The 16,710-nt window shown below is 40.3% G+C and overlaps 1 protein-coding gene and 1 non-coding gene across 2 annotated transcripts in view; both read right to left on the bottom strand.

Annotated features, from left to right (window-relative positions):
* LOC126374632 (dynein axonemal heavy chain 10) overlaps nt 1-16,710 on the bottom strand; it is a 60,306-nt gene that overhangs the window by 18,901 nt on the left and 24,695 nt on the right. The window contains exons 45-64 of the mRNA XM_050021322.1: nt 16,101-16,266; nt 14,795-14,953; nt 14,163-14,257; nt 13,211-13,468; nt 12,463-12,622; nt 11,911-12,009; nt 11,080-11,203; nt 9,685-9,869; nt 8,773-8,865; nt 6,736-6,888; nt 6,062-6,217; nt 5,276-5,446; nt 4,823-5,011; nt 4,160-4,304; nt 3,558-3,670; nt 2,983-3,108; nt 2,452-2,629; nt 1,716-1,846; nt 731-873; nt 359-451 (exon numbers count right to left, since the gene is read on the bottom strand). Coding sequence (XP_049877279.1) covers nt 359-451; nt 731-873; nt 1,716-1,846; nt 2,452-2,629; nt 2,983-3,108; nt 3,558-3,670; nt 4,160-4,304; nt 4,823-5,011; nt 5,276-5,446; nt 6,062-6,217; nt 6,736-6,888; nt 8,773-8,865; nt 9,685-9,869; nt 11,080-11,203; nt 11,911-12,009; nt 12,463-12,622; nt 13,211-13,468; nt 14,163-14,257; nt 14,795-14,953; nt 16,101-16,266 — 2,937 coding nt within the window. The remainder of the gene's footprint in view (nt 1-358; nt 452-730; nt 874-1,715; nt 1,847-2,451; nt 2,630-2,982; nt 3,109-3,557; nt 3,671-4,159; nt 4,305-4,822; nt 5,012-5,275; nt 5,447-6,061; nt 6,218-6,735; nt 6,889-8,772; nt 8,866-9,684; nt 9,870-11,079; nt 11,204-11,910; nt 12,010-12,462; nt 12,623-13,210; nt 13,469-14,162; nt 14,258-14,794; nt 14,954-16,100; nt 16,267-16,710) is intronic.
* Nucleotides 7,543-7,615, bottom strand: Trnaa-agc (transfer RNA alanine (anticodon AGC)). The gene has a single exon. It is a non-coding gene; the product is annotated as a tRNA-Ala (tRNA).

The raw sequence follows: 16,710 nt of genomic DNA, 5'->3' as shown, positions 1-16,710 counted from the left end.
AATAATCAAATCACTAAGAAGTCTTGTTATCTTGTTCTATATAACTATTTGAGAAAGCAAGATATTAATAGTTCTATGGAAAACTTGAGAAATGTTTTTCCTATTTCTCCCAGTGACGTCAGTTCTATAGAACAAATGGGAACTACTCGTAATTTTAAATAGTTTGTCATTATTATGTTAAATTTGGATTATATGCATTTCAAAGATTGCATCTGAAAATTGACTGAAAAAAAACACTAGGACTGAACAAAAAAAGACAGGAAATTCTCCTTGATATCAACTCAAAAATATCCCACAAAGTTTTCATTGCGGTATCACGTATTTTTTTTTCTTTTTGTTAACCAAGTCAACCACTGACCTGTTCCTTAAAATATCCCCACTGGGCGACATCGACAGCACAACGTGAAGGTTATTGCCACACTTACTGCAGAAATAATTCCACACAGCGTCCCTAAAACAAAGTATCTCGTGAACCTCCCATCCTAAAGGAAACGAAACGTCTCTCAAAAATATTGCATTAATCGAAAGGAAAAAAGCTTGTGTAAAGTGTTAAATCAGGTTTGAAGATAGTTCGGGAAGAGAAAAACTCAAAGGATAGTTTTTATCCGTCAAACCACCCCCTAAGGGGATGAAAAGAATATGAAAAAACGTGTCGCACACGATAGACAATATAAGTCCGCGTGGTCAAAGTTGTGAGCAGAAAGCCAGTAAGAAGATAAAACGGTAATACTTGGCGACGCCGAAGCCAGCTTCATTGGACTCATTGCGCACTGAGTTGATGATAGCATCCTTATCATCATCACCAAACAGCGCCGGAATCATACCAATCATCAGGATGTTGTTGATGAACTCCAGAAAACCTTCCTCGAGGATCTAAAAATCAACAATATTTTTTATTAACTATAATTGTTTATTTTGTAATCTCTAATGAATAACAAAGATACATAATACGTAATAAGAAGATAACACATATCACACTAACGTAAATAACGATCTCTGTAGCCGTAGCATGAATCCCGCATATTGCGCGTGATGCTATTACGACAAAAGCACGCAGCTTATCCATGGGGATTACGTTAGGTTAGGTTAAATAAACCAATTCTACTAGTTCAAATATCTACGGAGATATACGGGATTCATGTTACGGCTACTGATTGCATTCTAGGGTCGTTCTCTTTTTTATCGACAATGATCTGTCCTTCGCTCTGCTATAACATAGCATGTTTTAGAATTTTATTTAATCTTTCCATTGTCCAAAAATATAGTTATCTTATTATACTTAAAATACTAGCGAAATACTAATCGGTTCCTCGATTAGTGATTAACGTAGCTTGGTTGTTTTTCACAAAATTCTGTGACAGAGTGGTAAATCGAAATGCTGTCTCCGATGAAAAGGGCCACTCTGTCACAATATATTTTGCAATGCGCCTGCAAGGAACAGTATATTACCAAGATAAAGAGAAACACTAAATACTCCTCTACAGACACATCTCTATATGATGTTTTTTAAATATTTATTGCCGTTATAATGAAAGATGTTAAATCCGATATAACGAGAAAATGACTTCTTATTGTCGATAAAAAAGAAGAATGACCCTCTACCCATTTCTTTAGCTACGGCTTCCCTCCGGTCCGTCGGAGGCCCATATTGCTCTGTGGTCCCGAGTCAACAGATAATTTGGCACTGCAGTAGCTTAGCTCATAACGATACCTGCCTGTGATGCTGTGAACAGGAAAACGGTAGGCTTCCCGTCGACGCCCAGCTGATTGTACATACGTTTCATGTCGTCCTTGAACGTGTTCTCGTTGTAATTTCGCGTTATAACAATCTCGAAAACTTCGCATCCTGGAATAGGGTCGTGTACTAGGTTCAAGATAAATTATGAAATTCTGATTACTAAATAAAGACACATCTAAAACTAACGAAAAACATTTTCTTTTTTCTATTAAACTTATTTATGAATTTTAATCAAGAAAAACGTAATAATAAGTCCGACATTTTGTCACGTTTTTCTATGACGTCACAGAGTGCTTTTTCATACAAATTCCATAGTAATTTCGTGTTTTGACGTTTAGTAAAAAGTAACTGATTTGACTAGTTGGAAACTAGCCTATTCGACCGTTTTATTACTGAAGTGCTGTCAAGGTTGACCTTTTTCTTATACACCTATTCATACATATTGTTGTATGATACTCTGGAAGCGAACAAAAACAGAAGACATTCAGCTGCATGTGTTCCCCGGAATATCGTAAAATCTGACAAAGAGATTTTGTCCTTCCTAACATTATGCAGAATTGCGATAGGCGCTGGGCTCTCTGTGCCCTCTGTATGTATATTTGAAATATCCATTGGTAACTAGGATTTCATTTTTTTATCGTGTGGGTTGTGAGATGGATAACCAACCCCATCAACCCTGGTGTCAGGGTTACTATTGGATTTGTTTTGATTACCTGCAGCAAACGCAGCGAGACGACAGATAGATTTCTTGCCGGAGCCACCGACGCCGATGATCATGGCGTGACTGCGATCCATGCGCAGGATTCGATGCGTGCGAGTCAAATGCTCGAGGCAGTCTTCGAACAGCACAACCGACATCTTGCCCACACGTTCGTTGAACTCGTCGAGTATCTGTATAAATTCAATACTCGATTTTTTATTCTTCTATTAAAATGTGTTTGTCTGTTAGGTGACTTGATACGCCTTGATTAAAACCAATGATATGGCGTGGGAACACCAAAATCAAACTCTATCGGTTGGTAAAAAAAATCTCCAGAAATAAGTGTCCCTCTAGTGACAGTTTGTCGTACCATTACGAACACTTTGGCAGTTAGTACAAATGCTCGGCACCGGTGCATTATTTGCCCTCTTGGATAGCGAGGGAAGAGAGGGTTCTGTTCGACGTAGCAAATTAGTTACTCCGTGATCCCACATTCTAAAGCATGCTTTAGTCAACAGATTATTAAAAATATATTGGTAAATACCTCTTGGAACAGGAAATATACAGCTTCGTAATCAAGAAGATCTTCGTAGTAACGAATTTCCTCCTCGTCGAGAGCATTGCGGTAGTCTCCAAAGAGAATTGGGTCCCGTAACACGTATTCTTCAAGCTGGCAACACCAAAGAAAGTTTAACAGTCAAAGCATAAAGTAAAAAAACCTGACCACACAGAAGCCATTCATCAAGAATTGAATTGAATAGTAAAAAAACCTCTATGGTTTTAAAAAAATATTAATGAATTGGTAATAATACTGGCATACTGTGCCGAACCACAGTTGTGTCGTATTTTGTTTGTTGCAAACACCAAATACCAAAATAAATAAAATGGCAGCTTAATCGATTATAGTGGGCATCCCAAAAAAAAACTTCATTCAGCATAAACCTCGGCGTGAACCATGGCTCTGGTATTCTGAGAGGATATCTGAATGTCGCGCTTTGTAAACATAATTTTACTTACATTTATAAATAAATTATATACATCCTAAATGAAATACTTAATAAATAAATCTTAACGTTTTGCTAAAATGTGACTAAGTACAATGGAGTAACGTTTACTGACTGTGAGTTCCTTTTCAACTTCTTCCTCTTCGATCTCCTCTTCCTCTTCAACCTGCTCCTCGGCAGCATCGCCTTTCTTTTTCTTCTTCTTTTTTTTCTTTTCTCCTGGCTCTTCTACAATAACATTCATGTAATTGTCAATGTGGAAATTTAAATTCAATTGGTTAGCGGAATGCGTAGAGAAGAACTACTGTCATAGAATAGGTACCTATTAGTTTATATAAACTGAAACTTGTAATCAACCCTAATACAGTAACGGGAAAAACCAGACCATATCGTTGGTTCACATATATTTTTTAGTTTCGCAATGCAGCATGCTACGGGCGGCTGGTATTCTTATCAAAAAGTCTATAAAAAACTATAAGACTACAGACTATTTACCATTCGCTAAAAATAACCTATCATTTTAGCCAGAGCGTAATATTATAAGCACGAACGGAATGAGTACGAAAACGCGTCCAAAATGTACAGTACAGATCTGACACTTTTAAGACTCAAGCGCGGAACATTAACCGTTAATTATAATAGTACGACGCTGAATTGAGATATCGCCTGTACACGATCTGTCGTTGTTCACATCGCCTATATACGTTATGGTCTCACCCTCTCCTTCAGCAGCCGCCACCTCCTCCTCTTCAACGACTTCTTCCTCCTCAGGGATAACAATCTCCTCGAGAACCACCGGCTCTGCCTCGGGGAAGTACTTCACGATGTGTGTGTGGATGTGTTCGCGCATCAGGTCGTTGTCCTGTTGTAATATCAGGCATCACGATATTTAAAAATTGCAACTTTGCATACGTACGTCACGCTATGCAAACCTCGTTAGCGCGTTCTAGGGAATTTCAATGTAGATTGATGTGCGCGCCATCTGTTGGTTATGAGCGGAACTAGCTAGTCAACTAGTTACGTCTGTCACAGGAGCTTCTATCCTAAACTGGGAGCAAATAAAAACATAGAGCTGCATATATTATGTAGAAACATGCACAGAAGCATAAGTTGCACATAAATATAGTAAATGAAACCCACACCCACCAGAAAGAAGGAAGTCCTAAGAGATATGATGAGCCGTTAATATGCTGGATGACAGATCACCAGACTACCGCTCATACAGATTGTCAATCACATCGTTGTCACGTACAATCAATTCCTTATATCAGTTTCCTCGCCATTTCCTAATATTTTTCTTTACTCCCATGCCAGCAGAAAAGTAAAACGACACATTTACCCAACGAAATTCTCGATGACTTAAAATAAACAGTAACCTACCGTGGTACTGATGAGCCTATCACAGATGACTCTGACGAACTCGTTACGCCAGCACCTGACGACTGCTCGTTTGTCGCTGAAGAAGTTAGGGTGCGTCATACAGAGGCCGGCCGCGATGCGGGACAGGTCGCGCAGGTTAAAAATGTAGTGGAACTTGGCTGGAGTAGGCGGCAACTCCACCACTATTATCTAGAACCCGGGGTAAACAAATTAGAAGGTATCCAATATCTCGGGCAACAAATGTTAAATGGTAAAATGACTAAGCAAAGCCATCTTTAGTAACAAAGTGTTCTTCATCGGTTTCTTAACTTTTAAAACCATGGAATTCACAATTTTAAACTCATACAGCCTCGGAATGCTCAATAAATACCTTGTTATGTTACTCCCATAAGTTACATAATCGTCAACCAAAATCAGTTCCTTGGAACCTACTTTAGCGGGTTACTGACATACCTTATACAAGTCCAAAGTCATCTGGACCAGCTTTTCTACTATCTCCTGGATCTCCTCGGGGAACGTGCTAAAATGTCCGGCCAGGATGGACAGGTATATGTGACGCAGTGTCGACTCCGGTGGAAACTGCAGGTTGTACACTGAGAACATTGATATGAACCGAGGATCCACCTGGGAAACAATTAGGTATATTGGGTGACATGCAACAGGTACATACTTTGCTCGCAGCAGCAATGTGCGGAGTGGATCTATGCTGGAGTGGAAGCGAATGAAAAACAAAACGCGATGTACTATCCATATAAATATACAAAGCGATATAAAATGATCGTGGGTCGTTTACAAAACATCTCAGGACTTCGTATCAAAAGTGCACAAAATTAACGCAGAGAGTATCTTGGTGGATATACTCTTCTAGATCAAGACAGAAAGCGTGTAGTGGTGTAAGACGTTTTTTTTTAGTTGGTCTATCTTTATATCTATGTCAGCTGCTTTAAACAGCGTTCTTGTGACAACTTGAATGGCTGTAAAGTCCAATGCAAGAGAGACAGTAGCGGCCGCAGGACTGGCTTTTTAAGTTGAGGGTCGTTAGATGGCGAAGCGACCCTTTAATTTCTGTCTTTTGTCGCATTTGTCTGCTAAAATCCGGAACCAACAAGATTTGTTCCAGATTTTAGCGTGTGCTTTGCAACCGTCAACCGAAGCCGTCCTGTACCAGTTTCGTCACTGGCTAAGTCCTCACTTGGGGGCATTTATTTTTTAGTTGGTAACATTCCCAGCAATACTTACATCGTTTCTTCCACCGCCAGCCTTGCCCATGGCTGCCAGGAACCCAACATCCTTAATATTCTTCCAGTTTAAGTCCTTGCCTCTGTCATAGAAGCCCTTCCTTTCAAATAGAAGTTTGAGAAGGGCGATAGGCTGTTGCGTGCCGTATGTGTCCACCTAAATAAATAAATTAAATCGTGATTTTTTAAATTCATTTTGCTATCCATTAATTATTTGAACTCTATTGTTATATATTATAGATGAAAAAATGATTACTATACCTACGTTTAGAACAGTAACTCTCCGCCCAGCACCATTTCATAGCAAGATTTACCTCACCCACTCTGGGTCTTAATTTTGTCACACCCCGGCTACTTTATACCAACAACCCCATTTACACAGACACCACACATTGACGTTATCGTACTCACGCATCTGTGTGTGTGACATCTGACGCCTTACGATTTAGGCTAAACTGTGTTACAGGGGGGGTGAGGAAAACCTAGCTCAGACGCTGGTAGGGAGCGGAAAGTTGCCGTTCTATACCATAAGCCGTTAAGGAATAAAGGGAAGCGCACGCGACTGTCTGTCTCGCTCGAGCTTACGTGTTAAACGGCTAATGGTACATGAGATTTTGGTACGGAATGTCCGAAGTTTACGCACGGGCATGTAGCTATGGTTACAAAGTAACATACGATAGGCATGTTCATATCGTCAATGAAGACCAGCATTCTCTTGCCCACTGGTGGGCCGAAGGTGTCCTTAGTTCTCTTCTCCACAACAGACTCCATGTTTCTCTGCACGTCCATTGACGAGGTTCGCGACGAGAAATTCATTTGTTGGACCAACTGTAATGGGGAATGAAAATAGGTAAATTGTGAAGAAAAATTAATGTCTGTTCTGTCCACCGCTCTTGTGTACAATTCATAATTTATGTTAAGTACGTAAGTACGGTCACGAGAATTAATATGTATACATTTTGGTACCATGTCACATTAACTTTTTTGATAAATTGAACTGTAAGTCTCACTAAATATCAAATATGTTAGTGCGACAGAGTCCTAAACTGGGTACATTATATTGCTCATGACTGTACCTACCTACATTTACGAGTTATACGCTAGTTTCCAACTAGTCAAATCACTTTTTAATAAACGCCAATGTTTTATTATACTTTCTAATATCATTTTCGAAATTACTATGCAATTTGTGTGAAAAACATTGACGTCATAGAAAACGTGACAAAATGTCGAGTTAAATAGAAAAAAAGAAAATGCTTTTTGTAAATTTTTAGATCTGTCTGTCTATATTTAAGTAAATCAATAAATTTCTTAATTCTTGGACCCAATTCATGAGACAAGCTTGGACTATCCGAGCGCTCTATTTTTTTTAAATTGATGAAAGTTCACGATAGTTCAAAATGAAAATAAAATTAAAATTATTAGTACGGTAAGTACATAAAAACAAAAAGACACTATAAAAACCAAAAAGCTATCATCGTTTGGAGGCGCCGGGTATCGATCCCGGTACCTCTCGCATGCTAAGCGAGCGCTCTACCATCTGAGCTACGCCCCCGATAAACAGTTACTCGAAATTTGCAATCACATAGTAGCAACGTGCCTTGACCTACATTTTATCCGGTTATATCTATTTTAAAATCAACATAGTCACAACGCGGAACGATTACCGTCTGCGCATGATTTAATAGTCAACTTGTTAAACATGATCTAAACATTGCATATTATGTAAAGATTTAAATTTGTCTAGATCCATTCTGATACAGTTTACTATGAAAGAAAATTAAATCCTTAATAATCCTAGTTTCTTTGCATGCTTCATAACATCTTCTATAGTGTGGGTTGTGAGATGGATTACCAAACCCATCAACCCTGGTGTCAGGGTTACTATTGAGCCGCCAAAGTCCCCTAACATGACTCATGTAACGACTACTTACTTACCTCAGTAAGTAGTCACCGGAACCAACAATTTAACGTGCCTTCCGAAGCACGGATCATCTTACTTTCGGACAATCAGGTGATCAGCTTGTAATGTCCTAACCAAACTAAAAAGTGATTTTTGTATGTCTCCACAGGAATTTGAACCGGGGACCACCTTTGAGCCCAACGCTCAAACCACTGGACCACGGAGGCCGTGAAGTCGTAAAGGCGATTTATAACGATACTAATAATACTTAATAAAGTAAGGGTTGATTTTTCAATAAACATATAAATTGTTAGTCAATGGAAAAGGAAAAGTTTAACATAACATAACGCCTATATCCCCGAGGGAATAGGCAGAGGTGTAAAGTATATTATACACCCGCTGCTCGCCAATTAAGTATGTTTAAATTAAAAAATCAGCAAAGAAAAAAGAAAATACAAATAATGCGTTCAGCTGTCTATCTTCCCGTGCATGTCGTACTCGTAAAATGCGACAAAGGGACAGCATCTTGTCGAACATGATGGATCATCTGTAAGAGCGATAGGCTGATCCCCTATTATCATACGGTTTATCATTATCCACCTTATGACTATGTATCAAAAGTGGCTGCAAATAGTTTCTTGATTATTTGTAGTTCTGCCCACCCCTTCGAGAAATACGGGCGTGAGTTTATGTATGTGTATGTATGAATGCAAAAAATCTGCAAAATTTTGTTTGAAAACCGTCTAATTTCAAAGGCTTTATTCCCTGACCATATAAATATGTTTAAAAATATTTAAATATTTCCTCACATATCTCTCGGTAGGAAGTCCATGCAGATAGTTGGTGATGATGGCAGTTTTGGACGTGCCCGTGTCTCCGACAAGCAACACTGGCCTTTCCACCTGAATAAAAACAAAATAAACATTTAATTGCTAACCAATACAGTAGGTAAGCGTGTAATATCTCAGGCTTTATCTTCACTTAACATCAAGGGAGATTCTTCTTCTTATTGTGTGGGTTGTGAGGTGGAATACCAGCCTCATCAACCCTGGTGTCAGAGTTATGATTGAGCCACCAAAGGCCCCTGACATGACTCATGTAATAATTACTCACTTACATCAGTAAATAGGAACCGGGACCAACAGCTTAACGTGCCTTCCGAAGCACGGATCATCATTCTTTCGGACAATCAGGTGATCAGCCTGTAATGTCCTAACCAAACTAGGGATCACAAAGTAATTTTTGTTATATGTCCACACCGGGATTCGAACCCGGGGCCTCCGGATCGTGAGTCCAACGCTCAACCACTAGACCACGGAGGCCGTAAAAAAACATTCGTTAGAATAAAGGTACTGTTAGGACAATTGGTTGCTTATGTTATATATGAACTAGACGAGATCTCGAAAATTTCGGGATCTCGCGGAATTGATATTTCCAATCCCGCGGGATCTCGAATTTGCTATCTCGAGTCAGGATTGCATTCCCTAGACCCTCCTGTTAAGTGACTGCGTAAAAAAAACAGTTTTGTACGATGCCTCCGGGTGTGCTATCATCATAGAGCCTTCATCATCATTTTAAGAGCCACGCTCTTGTCGGTGTAGTATTAATGCTACTTTTTAGGGAAAATAGGGCAGTGGTTTCCCTCTTGCCTTCCGCCTCGCAGTACACTCAGTACACAGACAGACACTCAGTCACTCAGTCTCAGTTGTAAAGAGCCTTACACTCTCCATAATCATGATCAGCCAGGTCATGCGCAGCGTGTCGACCGTGGGCACCAATATCTGTGAGAACTTCATGTCTCGGTCGTGGATGTACTCGGGCACCAGCCAGTCCCACGCCTCCCAGGTCTTCGTCTCCAATTCCAGGCAGTAGTCGTATAAGGTCGGGAAACCCATCGGGAAATGTTCTGATGACCAAGTATAAATATTACATAATTACCTATAAGGAGCCGTGGTAACCCAGTTGGTAGAACCTCAAAGTGATAGGCAAGCGCCTATCTATAGAATTTGTTTTTCGAATTCATGATTATCACGCGCTCAGCGGTGAAGGAAAACATCGTGAGGAAACCCACATTCCTCAAAAATGCATTTTCGTAGGTATAATCTAACCTGTATTAGGCTGGTTTTCCCTTCACAAGTTGGAAGGTCAGACAGACAGTCGCTTCTGTACTAAACAGGACCTGTCAAATCTTCAGATTAGGTGAGCGGACCCTGTCATAAACGGGATAATTCTAGGGAGATGGCGATGACCTATAAGCAAGCCAGTGATTGGACGAATCGTTGACGCTTACGAGTAATTTCCTAGGAGTTAGGGAACTCCTTTTAGTTTTATGGAACTATGACGTCATACAATAACTGTCTTATTCCATATGTCCTTAACTCCTATTTCAACACTCGGATATAACCAAAATACATTTCTCATCAAATAAATCGCAACACCTCGCAAGTTTGTTTCGTAAGGATTACCAGAAAATTTCATTTTAAAGCGTGTATAAGGTTTCAAATTTAAAAATTAATTAAACTCTCGTGTTTTGTTGAACGTAAATTCCAAAGTGTTTTGTTTTTTCTGTATAGCCAGCAGGGCTAACCTGCGCAACGTGATAAAATTATCGATCGATTAAATAAATTTTGTCGAAATCGATAAGTTTTATCTCTGCCACGTGATTTTTTCGTATTTTGACAGAACGACATGACTTATTTGGGTTCACATTATTAGCAACAATCGACAATACAGCATAATTATATCGTCAGAATCGATACAGTGACCTTGAGCTTTAGGCAGAATGTCGGCTAAATGAATAGGAAATGTAAAAGTAGTAAGAAATGGAAAACAACCTCAAAGATTGGCAAAATATAATTCTTTGAGATACCTAGTTACTTAAATCTGGATATTGAAACTGAAGATAATTTCAGGTAAATTATCTACGACCGTCAGACTACCGCAGGATGTCTAACATTGCTAGAGGAGAAAACGCAGAAAGAAGGTAGTGATTAATTTAATTATATCGTCAGAATCGATAAAATGGCTGTGACAAAATTTTATCAAGTTGGCATGTTACCCAGGTCCTTTGCCGACATTTAAAAAGCTGTTCTTAGTAAAACAGCAGCAGTACTGACTAGTGGTAGCCTTCTTCTCCGGCACATCCTCAACCAGCATCATTGGGCAGGCTTTCTTGATGTACACGTCGAAATCGAACCGCCCACTGTCCACAATCGTCGCCCCCAGGCTGTTGTACATCGACTGCCAAATATAATTCAAATTCAAATTCAAAAATATCTTTATTCAGTAGGTAACATAGTTACACTTTGAATCGTCAATTTTTACATAACGAACGTCTCGTCCGCCTAAAACTACTGCAGCTAGCTTCTCACAACCTGTATAGCCGGGGAAAAGAAGCTGCAAGAAAAACCTCGGCACAGGGCCCTAGACGTTCTTTATAAATGTCATATCATCAAATACACTGAGAGAACCCCCCGACTGAACCGGTATAGGACCAACCATGTAAAGTCAAACCATCACCTACATAAATGGGGCTTAAAGGAGTCGCCATACTGTGAATGTGGTCACCCGGATCAAACCATATCTCACATAGTGAACGAGTGCCCTCTGCACCGGTTCCCAGTTGGCATAGCCGAGCTGCATTATGTGATGGATGCGGCAGAGACTTGGTTAGGGGAGCTTAAGCTGGATATATGATCCACGCAGGATATTTTATTTCTGTCTGCCATACGCAATAATAATACACTGAGAGAAAGCTCTGTGAAGCGTGGGTATTTAGTTCATCTTGCGATACATGTCTGACTGCCCCAATTGGGATATAGGCGTGAGATTATGTAATATGAAGAGCAAGTGTCAATTTACGCATTGCGATAATCTGAAGCGATACCCAAATTAAATGGTCCTTTTTGTAGCCAATTATTTAACAAAAAAATGTCATTTATACTTACCACCATAAAGACACACTCCACCACGGTTTTGTCTATCTCTTCGTTGGTATCTTCCCTGTTGGGCATCAACCCACTGATCATGTAACACAGTTGCACCACCTGAATATATAAAAAAAACTATACAGAAGATACGTATGTAATATTATACTTACAAAGGAGGAACTGATTGACAAACCAGCAGACAGCCCAAGCCGCGTTGATGTCCAAGGCATCAATACTAAAAACGGATATCCAATGAATACCAGCCGGGTCTGCATGACAACCGCGCCGCGCGCGGCGTGAATTATATTAATCGCTTCGACCAATAAACGATACGAATGCTATCTACGTAGATAAATGGACGCCAAACGGCTATTGGTCGAAGGCCTCGATATAATTCGCGCCGCGCGCGGCGCGTTTGTCATGCACACCCTACAGCTGATACTGAGGCTGGTATTCCGCCTCATAACCCACACGATTAGAAGAAGAAGACCCATTCGAATAAACAAGATACCTCGCTGCAACGGGTCACATATTCTAGATGTCTCTTTAATTCGCAAGCGCTACATTTACCAAGTTGAGCGGCGACTGCGGCACGATGGTCCTAAGCGGCGTCTGCTGCTGCAGTCCAAACATGCCGTATACGATGTAGTTGATGGCACCGGCCACATAATGGTCGAACAACTCGCCCAGCTGTTCGCGTTCCTCTGGGTGATTACGAGCATTTAGCCATCTGTGAAACGTGCATCATTAAATTTTGTCGCAACACCTAAGTATTTTTAACGTGGCAACCGAGTTGGAAGGACTGTGAAGCAGCACAGGCTGACCAATGATTTTCTGATGATAATGATAATGAATTTGTTTTCATGTTTGGATCATTAAATGATCATCACGTGATCAGCAATGAAAGAAACCATCGTGAGGATACCCGCATTCCCGAGAAAATGTATATGACCATTGTCACCTGTCATATACCTTCGAAACGCATTTCTGGGGACATTGTCATAATAATAATAATCTTTATTGCACAAACTTACAACGACACAATGACAATAGTTAGACAATAAAAACAATTTAAGGTGCAATTACAAAAATACAGATAACAACAAAGGTTAAATAAACAGGGATCCCCAAACTAGGCTAAGCCTGTGCCTTGGGGAACCAACCAATCATCTTACCATCACTTTTATTACATTTGTATTCTACTATCTCAAAGTCATGGTATTAAACGTAGCCAGGGCAACGTTTGGCAGTCGGAATTGAAGCAGTCGCCGTAGCCGAAATCGCATCATTATCGTCATAATCATACAATCATGCTTACTTTTTCCAATACGGCTCATATCCTAAGTTCTTGGGATCGACGTAGACCATGCCAGCTCGGGAGACAGTAGCCGGCGACGCATAGTTCAGGTCTCCAACTTCGAAGAGCAGTGCGCAGTAGGGCGCCAGGCGGATCCTCTCGCCGTTCGCAAGAGTCAGGAGTTTGTTGTCGTCCATAACAGAGTTCATGTTCTCAATCCAAAGGGCGTCGACGTCACCATCGAAGAGGGAGTAGCGTCGCTCGTCGCGTTCTGCCGGCCTGGATCAAGACAGGATCATTTGGGTATAGTAGATGTATTCTCAATGAGGGGATTTCCAGGACTTTTTCTACATACATACATACATACATAAACTCACGCCCGTTATCCCTAATGGGGTGGGCAGAGCCACAAGTAATCAAAGACAACTTGCAGCCACTGTTGGTTGTCTGGAAGAAATCGCTTTAAGCGATAAGGCCGCCATTTGCCATGTACTTAGTTAAGAGACTTTTTTGTAATTATTTCTTTTTATTTTGGTGCAATAAAGTGTATTTGTATTGTATTGTATTGTATTGATACGATGTCGTAAGCTGGATATGATGAACCATATGGTGATAAGGGATCAGCCTATCGCCCATAACATTAGTCCATCATGTTAGAGGACACAATCCCTCTGTCGGTTTTTACGACATGCCCGGGAAGACAAGCAGCTGAACGTGTTCTATGTTTTTTTATTTGCTCCCAGAACAGCATAGAAGCTTTTCTACGTTTCCAAAAAAAATAGTTGGCGCTGTATACATTTAACGTATTATTTACCTAGATAGCTCCCGGTGGCGGCATCAACTCAAGTATTTCACTTTATACTTACAGTACTTACTTCAAGTAGCACCTTTAGGTGCTTGAACACAACATGCTTCTCTTTCTCTTTCTCTCTTCATCGTAAACACCGTTCTTAGACTGAATAGTAACTGTTACCTGTTCATCTCACGAAAGATCTTGGAGTACAAGCCATCAGTCCAATCTCGCGTTACGGGATCTAATATTCCGTACAGCTCTATCACAGAACAAGCCTGAAAATGAGGAACAAGTTGTTAAAAAAAAATAGATAAGCATAAGTAGTAATGCGATCTTGACAAATCATGTGATTCGTACATACGAATATATGGTACATCTCCTTAATCCCAAGTCTTGCTTCACTTGGAACATTTTCCTATAAAAGAAAGTTCCTACCCTTTAAAGTATACATACCCCATACATACACACATAAACTCACGCCTATTTCCCACCGGGGTAAGCAGAGACTATGGAATTCCATTTGCGTAGATCCTGACACACTTCTCTTGCTTCCTTCAATCGTTTCATACAAGCACGCCGGTTTTACTGATGTAGGTAAATAGTCGTTACGTGAGCCATGTCAGGGGCTTTGACGGCTCAATAACAACCCTTACACCAGGGTTGATGCGGTTGGAAATTCACGTCACAAGCCAGACGATAGAAGAAGACCGTCGAAATTGTAAAACTTCGAAAATATAACCCGTGCAAATTAAAAAGATTAACTAGACTGGATACATCTCGTCAAGGGTGATACGTTTTTTGATGAGGCTTACCTTTGGATTGAGGATAGTGAGCTTGGTTGGCAGACCGAGGTTGGTCTGCGCCTTAACGATGGTCTGCAAGATGACAGTCTTCCCCCCACCAGTCGGGCCCACCAACATCGAACAATGCCGCGTCATCATCGTCTCGTACAGCTGAACTACTTTGTCCACCTGGGGGGTTAAAAAGGCCACATCGAAGCAATTCATCTAAAAAAAGCCAATATTGCAATTTGACATTTGCGCATATAAAATTAAGTGCGCAATGCAAACAAATGTCTAAATTACTTTTTAAAGATGAATTGAAGGTAATTGTGAGAATGGTATGCTTTGTGCATGGGGTGAATTTTGCGAAAGGTACATTACGCGACTGAAGGTTACTTCGATGTGAACCCCCCTGTTCATATCAAATCAGCTTTGTAACAGATGCATTATCATCACTTATTTAAGAGCCACACTCTTGTCGTGTCGTGCCACACTCGTGTCGGTGTGGTTCTCCATGCAAATTTTAGGGAAAAATAGGGCAGTGGGTTTCCTCTTGCCTTCCATTGACGCGAGTGGAATGGCGCCCAGTGTAGTCTATTTCAAAGCCATAATAGAACTCCTGTCCTCCGCCTCTGAATAGTAACTGACAGTTACTGCTGCCCTCTGTCGAGTGTGCGTGTATAACAGTTACATATGACAATACTTAGCATCCAGCCAGTAAGTACTTAGTCGATATTGAGGTGAAAAGTATATCATGACAATCAAGGCTTCAGTGTACATTTTCGAAGATTTTCTATGCGGTTCCGTCGATCCATTTGCCTCATAAAGGCGATCAATCAACTCGGTAAGTACAAAAAATATACTCGAACCCCAAAACCGACCCTGCGTGCGTGGTCAATGTTTTCCTTCATTTCGACCCACATTATATTATATCTTCTAAAACATAATTGGGTCGTGTTACTAGGTTCAAGATAAATTATGAAATTCTGATTACTAAATAGGGACAGATATAAAGCTAACGAAAATAATTTTCTCTTTTTTATTTAACTTATTTATGAATTTTAATCAAGAAAAACGTAATAATAAGTCCGACATGTTATCACGTTTTTGTATGACGTCACAGTGTGCTGTTTCATACAATTTAATAATAATAATAATAGTTATTTCTTTAATAATAATAATAATAGTCTTTAGTTATTTCGTGTTTTGACGTTAGGTAAAAAATAACTGATTTGAAAATAACTGAGTTGAAAACTAGCCTAATCTCTCAGACGAAGCCCTGAGCTGAAAAACAGGGGACTTTGTTTAAAGTTTAAATCTATGCATTGATAACAACCTGGTTCTCAAGCACAATAAAGCCGCCCTTCGTCAGCACATCGATAACTGCTGCATTGAAGTCCGGGTAGCCCACGCGTGGACACTGCAACCCCGGGAACAGATCCTTGATCTGCCCTAAGAATAGTGGTTCATCCTCAAACACGAATTTTGGATGGTTCATATCTCTGAAATGTTAATAGAAAACTGTTATTACGCTAGAAATAAAGGACCTGGCTAAACGGAGCAAACAGTACCTAATAATGTTTGCGGATTTTTTATAATTAATAATAAATCTGACTCGGACGGGACTTGAACCCGCAGTTCGTGTCAAGCCGCTAGCCATTACACCACCGGGTCCTCCTCCAGTCCATGCGAAATTGTTTCGATTTATGTATCGTCATTAAGCCGACGCCGGCCCCATCTATCTAGAATATCACATATTTTATCATAAACAGCCTATATACGTCCCACTGCTGAGCACAGGCCTCCCCTCAATCAACCGGAGGGGTATGGAGCATACTCCACCACGCTGCTCCACTGCGGGTTGGTGGAGATGTTTTACGGTTAATAGCCGGGACCAACGGCTTAACGTGCCCTCCGAAGCACGGAATCATCTTACTTTTTCGGAC

This window comes from Pectinophora gossypiella, chromosome 17, assembly GCF_024362695.1.
Source record: "Pectinophora gossypiella chromosome 17, ilPecGoss1.1, whole genome shotgun sequence".
NCBI classification, from domain to species: Eukaryota; Metazoa; Arthropoda; class Insecta; order Lepidoptera; family Gelechiidae; genus Pectinophora; species Pectinophora gossypiella.
This window is presented reverse-complemented; position numbering and strand designations above follow the sequence as displayed.